Source organism: Carex rostrata, chromosome 9 (assembly GCF_964058835.1).
Source record: "Carex rostrata chromosome 9, lpCarRost1.2, whole genome shotgun sequence".
Lineage (NCBI taxonomy): Eukaryota > Viridiplantae > Streptophyta > Magnoliopsida > Poales > Cyperaceae > Carex > Carex rostrata.
Window position 1 is genome coordinate 8038264 of NC_135926.1, and position 18278 is coordinate 8056541.

General features: G+C 30.9%; 1 protein-coding gene across 1 annotated transcript; it reads left to right on the plus strand.

Moving 5' to 3' along the window:
- The first annotated feature begins 521 nt into the window (after positions 1-521).
- Positions 522-3802, plus strand: LOC144559935 (uncharacterized). Its single transcript, XM_078309103.1, has 5 exons — positions 522-784; positions 906-1157; positions 2107-2194; positions 2779-2878; positions 3545-3802. Exons 1-5 carry the CDS (start codon positions 522-524, stop codon positions 3670-3672), a joined length of 831 nt encoding a protein of 276 aa, XP_078165229.1. The 3' UTR covers positions 3673-3802.
- The last annotated feature ends 14476 nt before the right edge of the window (positions 3803-18278 follow it).

Below are 18278 nucleotides of genomic sequence, written 5' to 3' on the forward strand. Positions count from 1 at the left end.
ATCGCTACTTTCATACTGTCGAGAAAGATGAGATAAATTGATTTTCTACCTATTTAAAAAATATGAAATTTAATTTCTAAGAATTTTCATACAAAAATTATGTTTAACCGGATCGAATATTTAAATTTTTAAAATAAAGATATGATCCGTAATACGCATAGTCTCACTCTAATAAGAATAATTGTTTTAGTCCGGATTGATTACAATTTTTTTACGCTATATTTTAATCCAATACAATTTCAATAAATATAAAATCTTCTATAATATATTTTTGTTAATATTGTTTTACTGGAAACTAAAGTCAAAATTTTCCGATGTAATAATTATTAGCAGGCTCCGATATTAATTTATCTTTTGAACCAAAAATAATATCAATGTATATTGAATTCTTGATTCTTTCTCACGACACAAATAGAACGAACTCGCCAGCGGCATCTCTCGCTTACAAAAACAACAAAAAGCGAACTCAGTAACTCAGTCGCTCTACCTCGATCAGACGTCGAGAGGGCTTTAAGCGAACAATGTCGACATTCAAGGACCCCTTCGAGGAGGCCTTGCTGAAGGATCAGACGGTGGAGGCGGAGGTGGTGGCGGAAGAATCGTCGCTGGCCTCTCCACGGCGACCTCACGATGCTCCACCTTCGATTCCCTCCTCCGCCGTACCATCTCCACCATCCGCCACCAATGGGGGTGGCGGAGATGACGATGAGGACAAGGAGCGCACGGAGGTGCAGCCTGATGGTTTTCCTTCTAGCGATGATTCGGACGAGCTTGCCAGGCTACGGTAAGTTACATGAAAAATAAAATATGTAGCTCCTTTTGTTCAGATATATCCCTGCAATAGTTAGATTTTACGATTGGATACATTATTAAATGGAATGTCTTCCTACTCACTGTAACCGAAGAATGATATTCAAGGACCCCTTTGAGGAGGCCTGGCTGAAGGATCAGACGGCGGAGGCGGAAGAGACGTTGCTGGGCTCTCCACGGCGACCTCGCGATGCTCCACCTTTTATTCCCTCCGCCGTACCGCCTCCGCCATCCGCTGCCAATGGGGGTGGCGGAGATGACGATGATCAGGAGGAGGAACGCACGGAGGTGAAGCATGCAGATTTTCCTTCCAGCAATCATTCGGACGAGTATTATGCCTGGCAACAGTAAGTTCCATGAAAAATAAAATATGGAGTTCCTTTTGTTCAGATATACCCCTGCAATAGTTAGGTTTTACGATTGGATACATTATTAAATGGAATTCTACCCACACACTTTAAACTTACCTTTTATAGAAACAATTTCAATATTAATAAAGGCGAAATTTGTATGTCATTGCACAAAGGGTCCTCACATTGTCAATAATTGCAAAGATCTGTTTTTTCATTAAACATATTGAAAGAAGTTTCTCTACTATAATATAGTTTTTGAGTACAGCTATTATTGCATAAATGGAATAGAGAAAAGGGTGGATTTTATTATCACTTATTGATACTTCTATAATATTGCAAAAATTGCAAGGCATGCCTAATTGCATTTGTGGATTTTAATGAAAAGCTCGGTTTACTTTAGGAGCTGTTGTCTGTTGCTAAAAATTAACAAAAAGATGGATTTAAATATCATGTATTACTTTTGTGGAATATTGCACAGAATTGTATAGTTTTCATAACTGCTTTAGTGGATTTTGATTAAAAGCTTTGTTTACTTCTAAAAGAGCTGTTGTCTTAGCTAACAACACTCTTGAAGTGATGTTGTGGCATTCTAAGCAAAAAAAAAAAAGAGAGAGAGACCTCTGTTTGAGACTTTCTAGAATGACTATTTTGCAATTATGGAAAAAGGAGGACCTTTCTGATTTTCAAAATGAGAAGGGGCTTTTATGCTCTCTGATAATTAGAAGGTCATTTTGTGCATGCAATTGTAAATCTCAAAATATCCTTATGTAGTTCTACTTTAATTTTTTTTTTTTTTTTGAAACACTGATAGAAGTACTTTAATTTTTTTTATGCAACATTTATCTAGTACTGGATTGATTTCTTTAACATGTGCTTATAGTAGAACACAAGCAATTTCCAACTTCAGTTTTGCTTGTTAACTTTTTTTTTTGTCTTTTGACAGAACAATTTTATCAAGTTTCACTAAGGAACAGATGAGCCGTTATGAAGCATTCAGGAGATCTGCTATCCCAAAAACTGAAATAAAAAAAGTAAGCACGTTAGCACCTACTGTATTATTTCGGCTTTTGTTAATGAGGAGGGATCACTTAACAATGGTTCTTTTGACAATCTTGATAATGATTTTTTCAAAAAAATAGCAAATAATATTGAAATTTTAAAAGTAAATTTATCGGTATGTTAATTTAGGACCGATATTTCAAGTCGCTTGATAAAGGATGAAATAATGGCATTATTTTTTATAGGCATGATATACGAATAATATAGATTGTGCATGTAATATTGGATTTCAAGTTTGAGCTTTATTTTTTAAGATTGTCAAAATAAATAATTGTCTGTTAATCCCCCATCTTTGTTATTATGTGCTAAAATATGTATGGGAACAGAGAGAGAAAATATGCACCCATGAGAGAAGAGGAAAATAAAAATAAATGTGCTTTGGGGTATCAGTATCTTGCCAGTGTAATTAATCCATAAGGTACAGTATGAGGTACTGTTACAAAACTCAAATGTTGCATTATTTCCAGCGACAATAGTTCAATGGGTGTTAACTTAGATTTAACTTTGTACTTCTCTCCTTATTTTTCATTATTTTTTATTTTTTTACAAATGACAGATATTGACAAGAATTATAGGAGTTCAGCAAGGAAATGCAGACATAAATATTGTGGTGTCTGCACTTGCTAAAATGTTTGTTGGAGACCTTGTTGAGACGGGTAAGTCTAAATAACATCTACTTTGTTTGAAATTTTATGCCTCTGATCCTCCTGCACATTTTTTATCAGACAAAAGCTTAGTTTTCCTGAAGTTTTATTTCAACTCAAAGCTTTCCCAGGTCAAAGCATTAGAAAAAAAAAATAACCATGCTGTATTGGTGTTCGTGACTGTGCTTAAAAAGACCTTGCAAGTTGCAATGCAGTTCATAAATGTGACCCTGATAAAAAATTGGTACAGTTCTATCAGATAAATGCATATTTGGATTATTATACTTGTTTTACTTTGCAACTAAATTATTCCCAAATTTATGGTTCAAAATTAATTTTAGATGAATTAAATTATGTGCAAATTTTGGATTCTTGAGCATTGTGTGATCTTTCTTAACCAAGGGTTGACTGTGAAAGTTGAGTGGATCAAGTTGTTTCGCTATTTTTTTATAGAACAGGTTGTTATTGTATAAATTTAATCAAGAAAACATGTAATTTAACTTGTATATTTTATTATTTTATTTCGACATTATCGTTATGTAAACCATTATCATCTTTTATGCTTCTGTGATCAATAAATTTCTGTTTGCATCACTTTTGTCAGGAATGTTGTTCCTTGTTGGTGGTTAGATCTTTCACATTTTTAATTTAAATTTGATAATGCAATCTCAAATGCAGCTAGAGTAGTTATGGCAGAGAGGAAAGATAGTGGGCCAATCAGACCTTGCCACATTAGAGAGTCATACAGACGCTTGAAGCTAGAGGGAAAGACATTCAAACGTACAGTTCCTAGGCTTTTCCACTAATCTTGTTTCCAAACATAATCAATCTAACTCGGGTTTAAAACACGGATGGGTATAGCTTTTGGTTTTGAATTGTGTCTGAGGCGAGAGGAGCTTCGGTTTTGCAGATAAGGCACTTGTTCATGACTTTTGTGCCATTGACCTCCTCTTTTTTTTCTTTTTCTCTGACATGTGGTTTTCTAAAGGACTGCTGTGCATCAAGTGATCTGGAAATACAGTTGCCTTCTTTGTGGTTCGATTGTCGTAATACTGGTGCCTGAAGAGTTTGGACTCAAATGAGACCCAAAATTAGGTTTCTGGCTAGTTTCCCTATATAATTGTTTGGATTTGCCAAATGATGCCCAATAGTGTTGGCCTGGAATGGTAGACGGGAATCGGTGTCAAGTGGATTGATTCGTATCGCATTCTCTTAAACTGAGTCCATGGAATTGTTAACGGACTTCAGATACCGATCCCTGGAAATTATCTATATGGGCCTTTAAAAGGGTCTAAATTAAGCCTAAATTGTACAATGTAAATTGCTATGCTAAATTTAACTAAATTAGGTTTTTCTAATTTGAATAACAAACCTGCCATACTTAAACTAACAGTGAAGAGCATCAGAAAAATATTCGGGCTATAACGACTAACGAGGTAGGTTTAAATGCCACTACTTAGTTTAATTATTTTTCTAATATCATGATTTACTATTTAAAATGGTAAAAATGCAGCAGGCCAAGTGGCCAAGTGCTAAATGGCTGATGGTCATTGAATATTTAATTTGCCATGCGGCGTGCATACAAACGCAGATCCCAAAGACATCCTGATAGTTTCAAATTGGAGTTCAATAAAGCAATAATGAAAAATTTGCTCATCTAAAGATAAACGTTGACCAACGTTTCTCCCAAACCTCATAATCCAAAAAGGGTGGCAAAATTTAGTGGAGGGGTGTTTCACCTCTTCAACGCTATAAGACGCGAATCCGCATCCTCTGCATTAATATACTGTTTGAGTTTTTTTCCTTTTAAACAATTTGAGTTAATGTAGAGGATACGGATCAGAAAAAAAAAAAAAAACATGATGAATATGTGGGCCCACGCCACATAGGTCATTTCTTAGACCAGAACCATATAATGAATGTTGAATACTTGAATTACATTTATTGCTAAACTTACCGAATTTATTATATAGTTACTTTGCAGCACCTAAGAGCAGGGTCAAGCTGTGTAAATCAATATTTACGAACGAACCATCCCGACCGTCCAGACAATTTATAGAGGAACTGAGGAAGGGATACGTAATAATAATAATAATAAAGTACAAATTGATAAGTCTATGCAAAATCTCAACCGTTCAAATACGTTCTGCACAAATCTCAAAGCTCAAATAATACTGGCACCCTACCTATCCCCGAATAGGCACCGGACACGTCGGTCATGCAAAATATGAGATATCTCAGGGGATACCCACTCGGTGTAGCATGCAGCACGTACTATCAGAGAATTTTACAAACTGTCCATCCTTCATAAAAGATCAAACAAAATACCCTCTTCATAAATTTCTTGATAAAATGCCCCTGGACTTCAAACTTCCCTTCCCTTCCTCTCCCTCTTCTCTCTCTCCACATTATTCTCATGTAGGTTTTTTAATTTGAATTTTTTTTCCTTTTAGAAAGTGTCAAATAAAGAAGGCTCCATTATTGTTAACTTTCTTATACAGCATTTAATTTCTTACACCATGTTTGGTTGTGGCCTAAAGGGTGGAATAAAGAGTTTAGACCTCGTTATTTCATCAAACGTGCCTTAATTGAGCCGGACTAAGATGGCATAAGTCGATCTTTAGGACGGCCTAAATTAAACCACCTCACATGGTGGTTTAATTTTTATTCCACCTCGTGGCCTAACTTGAATGATTATAATAATATTGTATTTGTATATAATTATTATATTATTGTTAATAATTATTATTAGTATATAATTATTTAATTAATATATTAAATAATAATTATTATAATATTATATAATTAATATCCTTTTATTAATAATTATTATTAATAAATAATTATGTAATAATTATGTTATATTGTTAATATATTAAATAATTATTATATAATATTGTAATATATTATAGTTATTATTAATATATTAATATTGTGTAATTAGTATTTTATTAACGATATATAACTATATAATTAATATGTTATATTGTTAATATATTAAATAATTATTATAATAATATTATAATATTTTATAGTCATTATTAATATATTAATATTATATAATTAGTATCTTATTATTAATAATTATTCTTAATATATAATTATATAATTAATATCCTATATTGTTAATATATTAAATAAATATTATAATAATATTATAATATATTAATATTATATAATTAATATTTTCTTATTCATAATTACTATTAATATGTAATTATATAATTAATATATTATATTGTTAATATATTAAATAATTATTATAATAATATTACAATATATTATAGTTGTTATTAATATATTAATATTATATAATTAGTATCTTATTATTAATCATTATTAATTTATAATTATATAATTAATAATTACTATTGTTAATATAGTAAATCATTATTATAATAATATTATAATATATTATAGCTGTTATTGATATATTAATATTATATAATTAGTATCTTTTTATTAATAATTATTATTAATTTATAATTATATAATTAGTATTTTATTATTAATATATAATTAATATTATATATTATTAACATATTAAATAAATTTTATAATAATATATAATATATTACAGTTATTATTAATATATTAATATTATATAATTAGTATCTTATTATAAATAATTAACCAATTTAGGCTTTCAAAACTTTAGTCCTCCACCAACTCTAACCAAATAAGGAATAGTTTAAGCTATGATTTAATTTTAGGCCTCAACCAAACATGAATAATTTAGACCGGCCTAAGTTGGAATAACCAATTTAGGCCTCCTTAGCTGTAGGCCACAACCAAACATGGGGTTAGGCATCATTTATTTTTAATAATATCAAATGAGTGTAATATTAGGCATATAATTCATTTTTATTATTTTAATTATATTATTAATTCATGTAGAAACCATAGGATAGTTGAATCAGTGGGTAGACTTTAATTTATAGAATAAATAATTTTTAGTTATTATAATAATTTAAATAAACTATTCCATTAGGTACTGGTTATTTTGGTATTGTACCAGTACCATCAGGTTTAATTACAAAAATAATAATGAAATATGTGAAAAAATAATGCACTGTTGTACTGAATTTTACTACATGTCATTTTTCTAATAGTGTATACTTGTATTTTCTTTTGTTATATTTATTGTTTCGACTTGTATGCACCTGCAAATGTAACTGGTAGTCGTGAGGACTTCATTTGCAACATTGTAGAAAATAATTTTATATGAAATTGTGGTCTATTATACGAATATATATGGAGTAGTTGTATATCGAGTGGTCTTATAAAAGTGGTATTCTGGTTTTTTGCTCTGTTAGCCCTTACGACTAAATTGGGTCAAAGTTAAACTAATTAAGCATAATTGTATCATATCAGATTAAGCCAACACCTACATTTACCTTGTTGGTACATTTATGCTAAGAACTTCTATCAGATCGAATATGGTTTCTGATATCTTATTAGATTAAAATTATATATAACTGATATTAAAACTACAGGAATGTAGCAAGGTCCACAGGATGAGAGAAATTATATTTCTAAAAAAAAAAAAAAAATTGCTTGTCCATATGAGGAAATATTTTTATCAGTTGAAGTTTCTATGCTCGATATGAGGGCTTGATGTTTTCATTTTTAGTCAGACATATGTAGGAATGTTGATGTGGTATATGTGCCTTTTGGTACAATGTTGTCTTCTTAGATTTCAATGTTTTTTCTAATTTGTTATGGTATGTTTTTATGTCGTTGACTTGCTGGTGATATAAAGGAATTTAGATAATTTCATAACTCAATTTAAATCTGCATGTAATTATGAGGCAATTGGTTTCCACATGAATTAATAATATAATTAAAATAATAAAAATGAATTATATGTTTAATATTAGACTCATTTGATGTTATTAAAAAAAAAATTCAAATTAAAGAGTCTACAGGAGAGTAACATGGGGAGAGAGAGAGAGAAGGGGAAAGAGGATTAGAGGAAGGGAAGGGAGGCAGGACATTTTGACAAAAAATTTATGGAAGGATTATTTTGTTTGATCTTTTATGAAGAATGGGCATTCCCCCGTACTATCCTTCTCTTAAGCCAATAAATCTTAACCATCATATTACATTAAGATTCGTACCGGATCAGGTCACAAAGAGAATCAAACGGCTGTGTTACATCGGGGAGACTGGAGATCCAACAATTCCAGGTACTGATTTGCCAGGTTCTACACCCACCATTCTAAAAAAGCAGAATCCTAGGCAAATAATTACAAGAGTTATACTCCTATAAAAAAAGAATGCAGCTTCCTGCGACCTGCGCCATTGAATTCTCAATTTCTCATGTATTTTTTTTTTCCTTCTTTATCACTCATCGTCTTCGATTTTCGTCGAGTGTATCTTTTTTTGTGTTTGCTGCTTGCTGTTTACATTATCGCCGTACTATTCGGATGAGGAAGGAAAATAGGTTATAATCTGAGGCTTCTGTTGTGATCCAATCGGAAAATTGAACAAGGTACAGGTGAATACCAACCAGATCTTATCTCTTCCATTAGGACCATTACACTATCACAGTACCTGCCGGGCACTATTTGGTATCTATTTTAGTAGTTAGGCCTTAGGCGTATTATCGGATCTGGATCTCGCAAATTGAGTTCGGTTTGGATTTTACTTGTATCAGTTCTTCAAAGGCTTACAACTTGCAAGTTGCAAATTACTTTTCATAGTTCGGCTGCTCTACAATTTTCTTTTTCTGGAATCTGGAATTAGTTCAGCCCGGCTTGAGCCAGTGTTGTAAAAAATGATCTTAACAGCCGACTAAACGCTCATTTAATCGTTAACGGTGGTTAAACCGTTACGAATACACTAATCGGAGGTCTATTTGTGGATTTTTTTGATTAATTGGCCGATTATTTCCGATTATTCTGTTTATTCCCGTTTAATCGTCTATTTATTTCTGTTTATTTCAATGAATGTTTTTTTTTCATATTGTTATTTTTTTCTGTGACTGCGTGTCAATAAATTTTATAAATTCTATATTGTAGTTTTATTTTGCTTGGACACACATCCAGTATTTTTTATATATGTTTTTTTTTCATTTTACTTATTTTGAAACTGATTGATTCTTCTATTATTTATATAATATTTATTTTTTTAATTACTGATGTATTTTTTTTCAATTAGTATGCCATGTTTGTATGTGAAATTAAGTTGTTATCATAAATTAATTTAGTAATTTTATATTGGAATGCTTCATTTCTTTCAAATAATATTTTATTAGTATTTAAAAAAAAATTCTCGAATTTATTTTTGCATTATAAATGTGTACTTGCGCATGTAAAGTACGTATGTGTTGTTAAAAAGAAATAAGGATAGTGTCATGTTATAATAATAGAATTAAGTTAAATTAAGTTTATTTGGTTAGTTTGATGAGTTAGATAAATCATTTATAATAAATTTTGAATATGTAGAAGTAATTTTAATAAAAATGATTAATCATCTACATAATTCTGATTAATTAGCTGTACACCAATTATTCGCTTAACAGTACCCATCTGTCCGACTGCATATCGTTATTTACAACACTGTTTTGAGCACAAGTTGGAAAGCCTGAGTCAAATTAATTGGAGGATCGGAGGCGACAGAAAACAACTGAGGCTCAATTAATTCAATAATTTATGTTTTATGTGCTGAATTTATATGGATATTATCCTCCCTCTTTATACATCAAACTGGATTATTGGATTCATAATTCCACAAGACACGTTGCATTCAATGTTAGTCACCATCGTTAAATCAACAAATTGTAACAATGCCGACCGACGAAATTTTTTTATAAACAATAAATAAAAAACTGAAATTTAAGGAACCAAATTGATTGATTGGTTTTTTTTTAAAAAAAAAGTATAAATTGTTGCATTCTGAAATTTTAAAACTTGATTAAATTGATAAATCGATCAATTGGCTTAAAAAAAAAAAAAAAAAAAGTTAATTAACTTAACGATCGTGCAGAAATTTTCTGACCGACTAAAACGAAACTAAAATTTCGAAATATAAAGGAAGTATGAAATTATGTATATTAAAATTTAGAGTTAAACATAAAACTGAAATTTAAGGAACCAAATTGATTGATTGGTTTTTTTTAAAAAAAAAATTATAAATACTTAATAGATTATTCAGTACCAACTATTTTTTTTTCCGGTGCCGAATAACCTATTCGGCAGTCGGCACTGAAGATTTTTACAAATTTTTACCACAAAATATGACACAAATAGTAAATAGTTTATATAACTAATCTATAGTTTGTGTAGAATAGATTATTCGGTACCGAAAAAAAAATAGTTGATGTCGAATAATTTATTCAGCATTTGTATTTTTGTAAAACAATCAAAATCAATTGGTTCTCTAAAATTTTATTTTTTTATTTATGATTTATAAAAAAATAATCCCGACACACCGTAAACCTATGAAAAGCTTTTTCGTTTTTTAATGAAATTTTAGTAGACACGTTGCCTACTACTACTAAAAAAAGAAATGGCAGCACGGTACGGATTTTGTTCTGAGAACAGTAGCTGTATGTTTAGAAATTAGAAGCCATGTTATGAGATATATTTGATAGATTTCGATGGCGGATTGGAATTAAGAGCATTCTACATTTCTACGGATACGAATATGCTGAAATCCGAGGTCGGTACTGTTCACCGTGAAATCCCTGCAATCCGAAACCAGTCATTGAACTGTTCCAAGATACGTGCAAGAAAAAATCAGCTGTTTTGAGATGCGTTCTTGAAAAAATTCGATAGCTGAATTTCAAATTGCAAGAATCTCAACGGGTAAGAAATGATTTGGATGAAAACATTTTCATACTATTATTTGTTATGTTAACAAATAAAAACTTTACTTTTATTTTTATTCGATAAGTTAAATGAAAATACAAAAGAATATTGTATCCGTCTTATCGGATATATATAAACCATACACTATGAAAAAAAACTATATCATATCATTCACTATCTCTATATAAATATATATAATTTTATAATTGTTATTTTTAAGTATTACCATATAGAATAACGGATATGGAATAATCTTCACCCGTACTTTTAATAATTATGTTAACGAAAAAACTGACAGGTTAGACGAAATAAAAACCATACACATACTCCCGATTTTTTTATTTATATCCAAAATTAAAATTAAATTTCAAAACATATGCGTTTCTTCCGTTTTTTTCCAAAAATACCCAATCTTGAAAAAAAATTTCCGGACTTAACCCCTGAAACCGGAAAAAAAAATTCCGGACTCTCTATTTTGTTTCCGGAAAAAAAATTCTGGTTTTAGAATCCGGAAATTTTTTTTTCGGAAACAGCAATTAAAAGTCCCGAAATTTTTTTTCGAAATCGCAGTGAATTCATTTATAAAAACCACGGAGTGTCGTCTCTCGCTTTCACTCAGCGTGTTTTCAGAGCTCTCTCACAGTAAGTTATTTAATTTATAATTTATAATTTAAATATATAATTATTTAAATTTTATATATTTAATTTTAGAAGTATTTAATTTTTAATTATTTAAATTTTGAATATTGCCATATTAATTAAAAAAATTCAAAATGGTGTAGAATAATTCAAAAATTTTAAAAATAGTCTAAAATAATTTCATTAATTCTAAAATGATTTAGAATTGTTTTAGGAACCTTTTTCCTTTTCGGATCCCTTACAGAGTTCTAACTGCCTGATCGATCGGTTCTTCGATTGAGGTAATTTTATTTTCTTTATGTTATTTTTCATTTAATTTATAATTAATAAGTTCATTCCAAATGATTTTTTTTTATAATATTGTCCAGAAAATTTATAATTTTTTACAACCTTCCAAAATGGTTTAGAATAATTAAAAAAAATTCTAAAATAGTTTAGAATGTTGCCCTATTAATTTATGAAATTCCAAAATAGTGTAGAATAATTATATAATATCCAAAATTGTCTAGAATATTTTTTAGAGGCAACACAATTTTTAATTACTTATATGCTGTTATTTTTGAAATTGCCAGACCAATCATAATTAAAAATGACAACTATTTATGTGAAAATTTATATTGGAGGGGAAATCCAATACAATGATGACGGGGTCTATTACAGTACTCGAGCTAAATACTCATTACCGCTAACCGTGAACCACAGTTTTAATTATCTTCTGAATGAGATTTATAAATTAGTTGGGTACAATTCTAGCCATGCAAATTTGGAGATCCAGGCCAGGTTTAACATGTCCACCGATGGCCAACGTGACTACCAATTAGTACCGGTAATTTAATTGACTTGTCAGTAAGAAATAAATATATATATATTTGAATTAGTTAATACGTGTCATCTCTCCGAAGGGAAGATGAAAAGTGTGCGTCTCCGGACGCCACCGCTCGACAATTCCGTGAATGAGGGCCGCATCGAGGGCGATATCGGACAATGTCGCGATCTGATATAAGCTCATTCTAATTAAAAACGGTACGTACTTCTCGTCATACTCGCATTTGTGCCGGTAGTGTCTCACGGTTAAAATATCCTTACTCTAAAGTAGGAAAAAAAGTCAATTACAATATAATTTGATTACTTACAGAGTTATGAAAAATGAAATAAGTAAATGTTTACCTCCTTAGACGCCTCAGATACCCTATGATTGCCGTGAGCTATCCACAACAAGGGGCTAAATTTATGCTTAAGTACTTCGTCTGCCATACTACAAAATTCGAACAATATTGTAAATCATCTTAAATTTTTCTATATTATTCTATAATATTTTGGTATTTTCTAAATTATTGTAGACCATTTTGATATTTTCTAAATTATTCTACACCATTTTGTTATTAATCAAATAATTTTTCTAAATTAATAGGGCAATTTTTTGGACCATTTTGGTATTTTCTAAATTATTGTAGACTATTTTGGTATTTTCTAAATTATTATACACATTTTATTATTTTCTAAATTATTCTACACCATTTGAGAATTTTCTAAATTATTATACACCATTTTGGTATTTTCTACATTATTCTACACTATTTTGGTATTTTCTAAATTATTCTACACCATTTTAGTATTTTCTAAATTAATAAGACAATATTCTAAACCATTTGAAATGAACTAATTAATTATATTTTAAATTAAAATTAAAACAATACAAATATAAAAACCTGAATCGCAGATCCGATCGATCAAACAGTCAGAGCTCCAAAAGGGACCCGAAAAGAAAAGAGATTCCTAAAAAAATTCTAAATTAATCGAATAATTTTCTACATTAATAACATAATTTTCTACACCATTTGGTATTTTCTAAACTGTTCTAGGCCATTTTGGTATTTTCTAAATTATTGTAGACTATTTTGTTATTTTTCTAAATTATTCTAGACTATTTGGTATTTTCTAAACTATTCTAGATCATTTTGGTATTTTCTAAATTATTCTTCACTATTTTGATATTTTCTAAATTATTCTACACCATTTTGGTATTTTCTACATTATTCTACACCATTTCGGTATTTTCTAAATTATTGTAAATCATTTTGGTATTTTCTAAATTATTGTAGACTATTTTGATATTTTGTAAATTATTCTACACCATTTGGTATTTTCTAAACTATTCTAGACCATTTGATATGTTCTAAACTATTCTGCACTATTTCGGTATTTTCTAAATTATTGTACATCATTTTGGTATTTTCCAAATTATTTTAAACCATTTTGGTATTTTCTAAATTATTCTACACCATTTTTGTATTTTTGAAAATTTTTGAAACAATTATTCTACACCATTTTGGTATTTTCCAAAAAAAAATTCGGTTTTAGGAGTTTATTCCGGAAAAAAAAAAATTCAGATTGGGTATTTTTGAAAAAAAAAAACGGAAGAAACAGATATGTTTGAAATTTTATTTTAATTTTGAATATAAATAAAAAAATCGGCACATACTCATCTCATCGAATATTGTATATATCAGATAAACAGATCATAAACATGTGTCATTGACACCTATCTACGCCCCCACGGTTAAACAGATAAAAGTGTGTCATTGACACCTATCTACGGCCCACATCACAAATATCCCATGACACAATTTTTAATAAATGATGTATCATAAATATGTCATGTTGAAAAAATGTAATTTATGCCAACCGATAGATAAAATGGAATCGTTCAAAATACGAATCAAATTTAAAAAAAAAAAAAATTCTGAAAAATTAAGGCGCAATTTTGAGTCGTCAAAACAGCATCTTCGTGTTTGCAATCCATTATAGTATTAATCATGATATGACCTCAATATCTTAAAAAAAAAAAATTGAATAGGTAATTTTATAATAGTAAATTATACATCCTACAATTGATGTTGTAATTGGCATGTTGTACTTGATATTTAGTTGTGACATGAGATGTTCTAAAAGATAATTAAATTATTTTTTATGGCATCAAATGTGATTATGTTTATATATACAAATGTGATTATGTCAGTGGTAGAGTGTATGTTTCATTTTAAATTTAACTTTTACATTTGTTTTTATTCTTGTATTTTGAGACTTTGTAACCAATGACATCTCTGATGTCCTTATTAATTAAATTTGAAGGCGTGATCTTCATTTAAAAAAAAAAATAGAAGTGTTTCACACTTTTGTTCATAAGTGCAAAATCTTAGCAAATTCAAATTTAAACAGGATTATTGTAACACTGTGAACTTTTAAAATTCAGATTTAATTAAAATAATAAGTGGTTAAATCGAATTATATATATATATACGTATATACGAAATTAGTGACGTGGATGGTGAACAATAATTATACGATTAATTGTGTTAAGAAAGAGGAACAATAGGTGTTATATAAATCATTTAAACAATATCGAACAAGTGGAGGGTTTATTTTGCAAAAAGACCACTTACAAGTGGGGGCCCCTTGTCATTCTTCTCTCTTCCCCTCCTTCCTTTCTTTTCCTGCGCCCCCCCCCCCTTTTCCTTTGCTTCCGCCAAGAGAGACAGAGAACGAGAGAGTGAGAGACAGATCTAAACCCCCCGGTGACCGTATTTCACGAAAACGGAGATTTAGGAAGAGGAGCTCAAATCTCGTACATCCATCCGTTCCATCGGTAATTCCCCTTTCTATTTCTCTCTCATTTCGTGATTCCTTGTTTTTAGGGTTTCGGTGAAAACCCGTAGAATCATACCAAATTGATTATTCCGTGTCTTTGTTGTTTCTAAAGTGTAAATTGATTGATTTCGTGTTCCAAAGTGCAACCAAATTTCCAAATTACGGATTTTCCCAAAAATTGATTAGGGTTTAAATTGTAAAAGTGCCGGAATTTAATAAATTGACCTATGGATAGATCCTAACGAGCACGGCTAGCGGGATTGACGAGCTTACCGAGTCACGAGATCACGGACCCTCTACGTGCCCTACATAACCAGGTGCGGGGGTTCACGGGATCTGTTTTGGGGTTTATTCGTAGAACTAAATAACGGTGCATATTATTATATTTATGTTGATTGCTTGATTTAAATAAACTGTGCATAGCATGTTGAATCTCTGATTGAAAGCATTTGTTGCCGCATTGCATTAATTGTGATATTAGGGTAATTGAATTGTATAACTGTTATGATTCTCATGTTGGTACGGTTTATCGATTGTTGATCTGTCGTTTTGAATAAGTGAGTGGAACCACAGTATGACTTGGATTGATTGTGTGAAGTGAACAGTGTATCATAGTGGAAAGTCTAGCTAGCTACTAGACTTTCATCCAGGACCCTTATGCGCATCTGGAGAATGGCCCTAGTGAACCCAGTACCGGTTGGGTAAGGGAAGTGCAGTGTAATTTTAGGTAGAACTGTGATTCAGTGGTTCAGTGACTCAGTGAAAGTGTCAGTGATTTCTTTTTGAGAAAAGTGATATTCTGTTGCATATTCGCGGAATATGCTCGTGTATATTTTAAGTGATGAATTGATGAGATTGTATGACTTGAAACCAGAAAATAGAACTGTTAAGCCGGAGGTGATCGATAGTTGATATCTGTACCTCATAACCAGACTTATATATATATTATATCTGTGAAACCAAATCTTTCTGGAAATTCGTTGATTGATGTTGATTTTTGTGAATTGAAATCCGTTTGAATCTATTCCCGGTACATGTGCATTTATTATTGGTGAATAAGTAAATAGATGCCTTATCGCTAGTGTATTTAGTTCTGGTGATGGATTTCTCACAAATCCAGTAGCCCTTTTAAATTCCGCACTGAGAAAATGGATGACAGGTTTTCTCACCCCCTCCCTTCGGGGAATTTTTCCCTTTGAACTGATATGTGCAGGTAAACGCGAGTGAAGTGGGACTCGGGCTCGACACGTGAGTATAGGCCGAGCTAATAGGTTATGCCAAACCCCTTTTATGCCCATTTTGAATGTGTAGTTGAACCCGTAGTCGGTTATTTTGATGTATAGGTTATTATCGAACCGTATTATGTTATAAAACCCTAACGGTGTGTTTGAAATTGTTATTATGACTTAAATCTTGAAATTGCATGTTAAATGTCATTAAAATTTCTAGTGAATGGGGAATAATTGTATAATTATACGGGGATTTGATCGGGTTTGAAAACGGGGTGAAATTTCACGAAAATGGGCAAAGGAATGAAAAACAGTACCCTTATTGCGGGCCGCAATGAGAGTAGACAGAGAAAAATTCGCAGCCTAAAAATCCAACCAGGTCATTGTGGGCCGCAATGAATGGAGGCAGAAGCGCTTTGCAGAGGCTGGGAATTTTGGAATTTGTTGCGGGCCGCAATAAATTCATTGCGGGCCGCAATGAATGGAGGCAGAAGCGCTTTGCAGAGGCTGGGAATTTTGGAATTTGTTGCGGGCCGCAATGAATGGAGACAGAGGCAAATTTCAAAGGCTGGAAATTTTGGGAAGTGTTGCGGGCCGCAACAGCCCTATTGCGGGCCGCAATGGGGATTCTGAAAAATGCTGTTTTGAGTATAACTTAGCCAAATTAAATCGGATTTGAACCAAACTTGTTTTAAATCAAATCATATGATAATTTGACTAATCTGGACCGTCGGTTAAAGGATTTTCATGCAATTTGACTTCTCCAAAATAAAATTTTCCGGGCTCTATTGAGCGGTGCTTCGTAACCTCAGACAACGCTCGCAGGGGGCTGCCGCCCCCCTGCCACCCCCCGCATACTCCTAGAAGCGGGCCCACACACATAAACATAACAATTTATTTATGTATATATAAATCTACATGAACAAAACCGCATTTTAAAACAAAACTGCGCGACCCCCTGTTCCGGGGTGTGACAATTATACTTGATATAAAGTTTGTACATCTACTGGTAGCTGAATAAATTTGATAACCGTTTGCTAATTTTTATAAAGTTTGTTCGTAAATTTGATAATTATGACATGCCATGAAATCCCATATATAAGTTAAATTTAGAGAAATTGACGAATTCTAACCTATGCTTTTGGATTGGATAATTTTAACGTACATTCAATTTTTATGGTATATTCAATTTCAAAGGTACATATTTTAAAAAAATATTTAAATTACAAAATTATAATTGTAAATTCTTTCCAATTGAAATTCAGATGTGTGCCCTTAAAAACTGAAAAAAATTAATTGTTTGATATATATATAATGAATATTGAATGTACCAATATACATCAGAATTAATTAACCAATCAAAGATAAACAAAGTTACACGAAAGAATGTAAAAAAAAAAAAAAGTTGCTCATATTTAGAAGTAACGTTGACATTGAAATTTACTATCTTTTGTTTGATACACCAGGTAAATTATAACTTTGCTGGTAAAGTGGTAAACCTTTATTTACCAGTACAGACGGTATTGCGTCTCCGAATCAAGAAAAATCAAGAAAAATGTGGGTTTGAGGAAAAAGAAAATTTCTTATCAAATTATTTTTGCTGAATTCATAGTTCGGATTTAATCCAAACGGACAGCTCATGTGATAAGTTCAGCCATTATAATTTTAGATCTACCCTTGTTTCGACCGTTACTGATTTAGATTCAAATTGGCTTCAGGCGAGATATTTATTCATTGACCCCTATATAATTTTCATTTGATTTTCAACGCAATTAAACTACGCATTCGATCAATTCGAGGTGTATTTTTTGCTCTTCAAAAAATAGGATTGAATAAAATGATTGCATAATTAATTAATTAGTCATTCATTTTCTAGGTTACATTACCGTAAAAAAAACTTTTTAAGTTGCCAAGCTGATTAAAGCACACTACACAAAACATGATTTATTTATTTTTTCTTAATATTTGATTTTTCTATATAAAACACAACATCACAGAATATATTTCAGAAGAACTTAACAATGGAAGTAGGGACCACTATCAAGTATCAACCACCTTGTTCATGAAAATTGCATTTTTTAC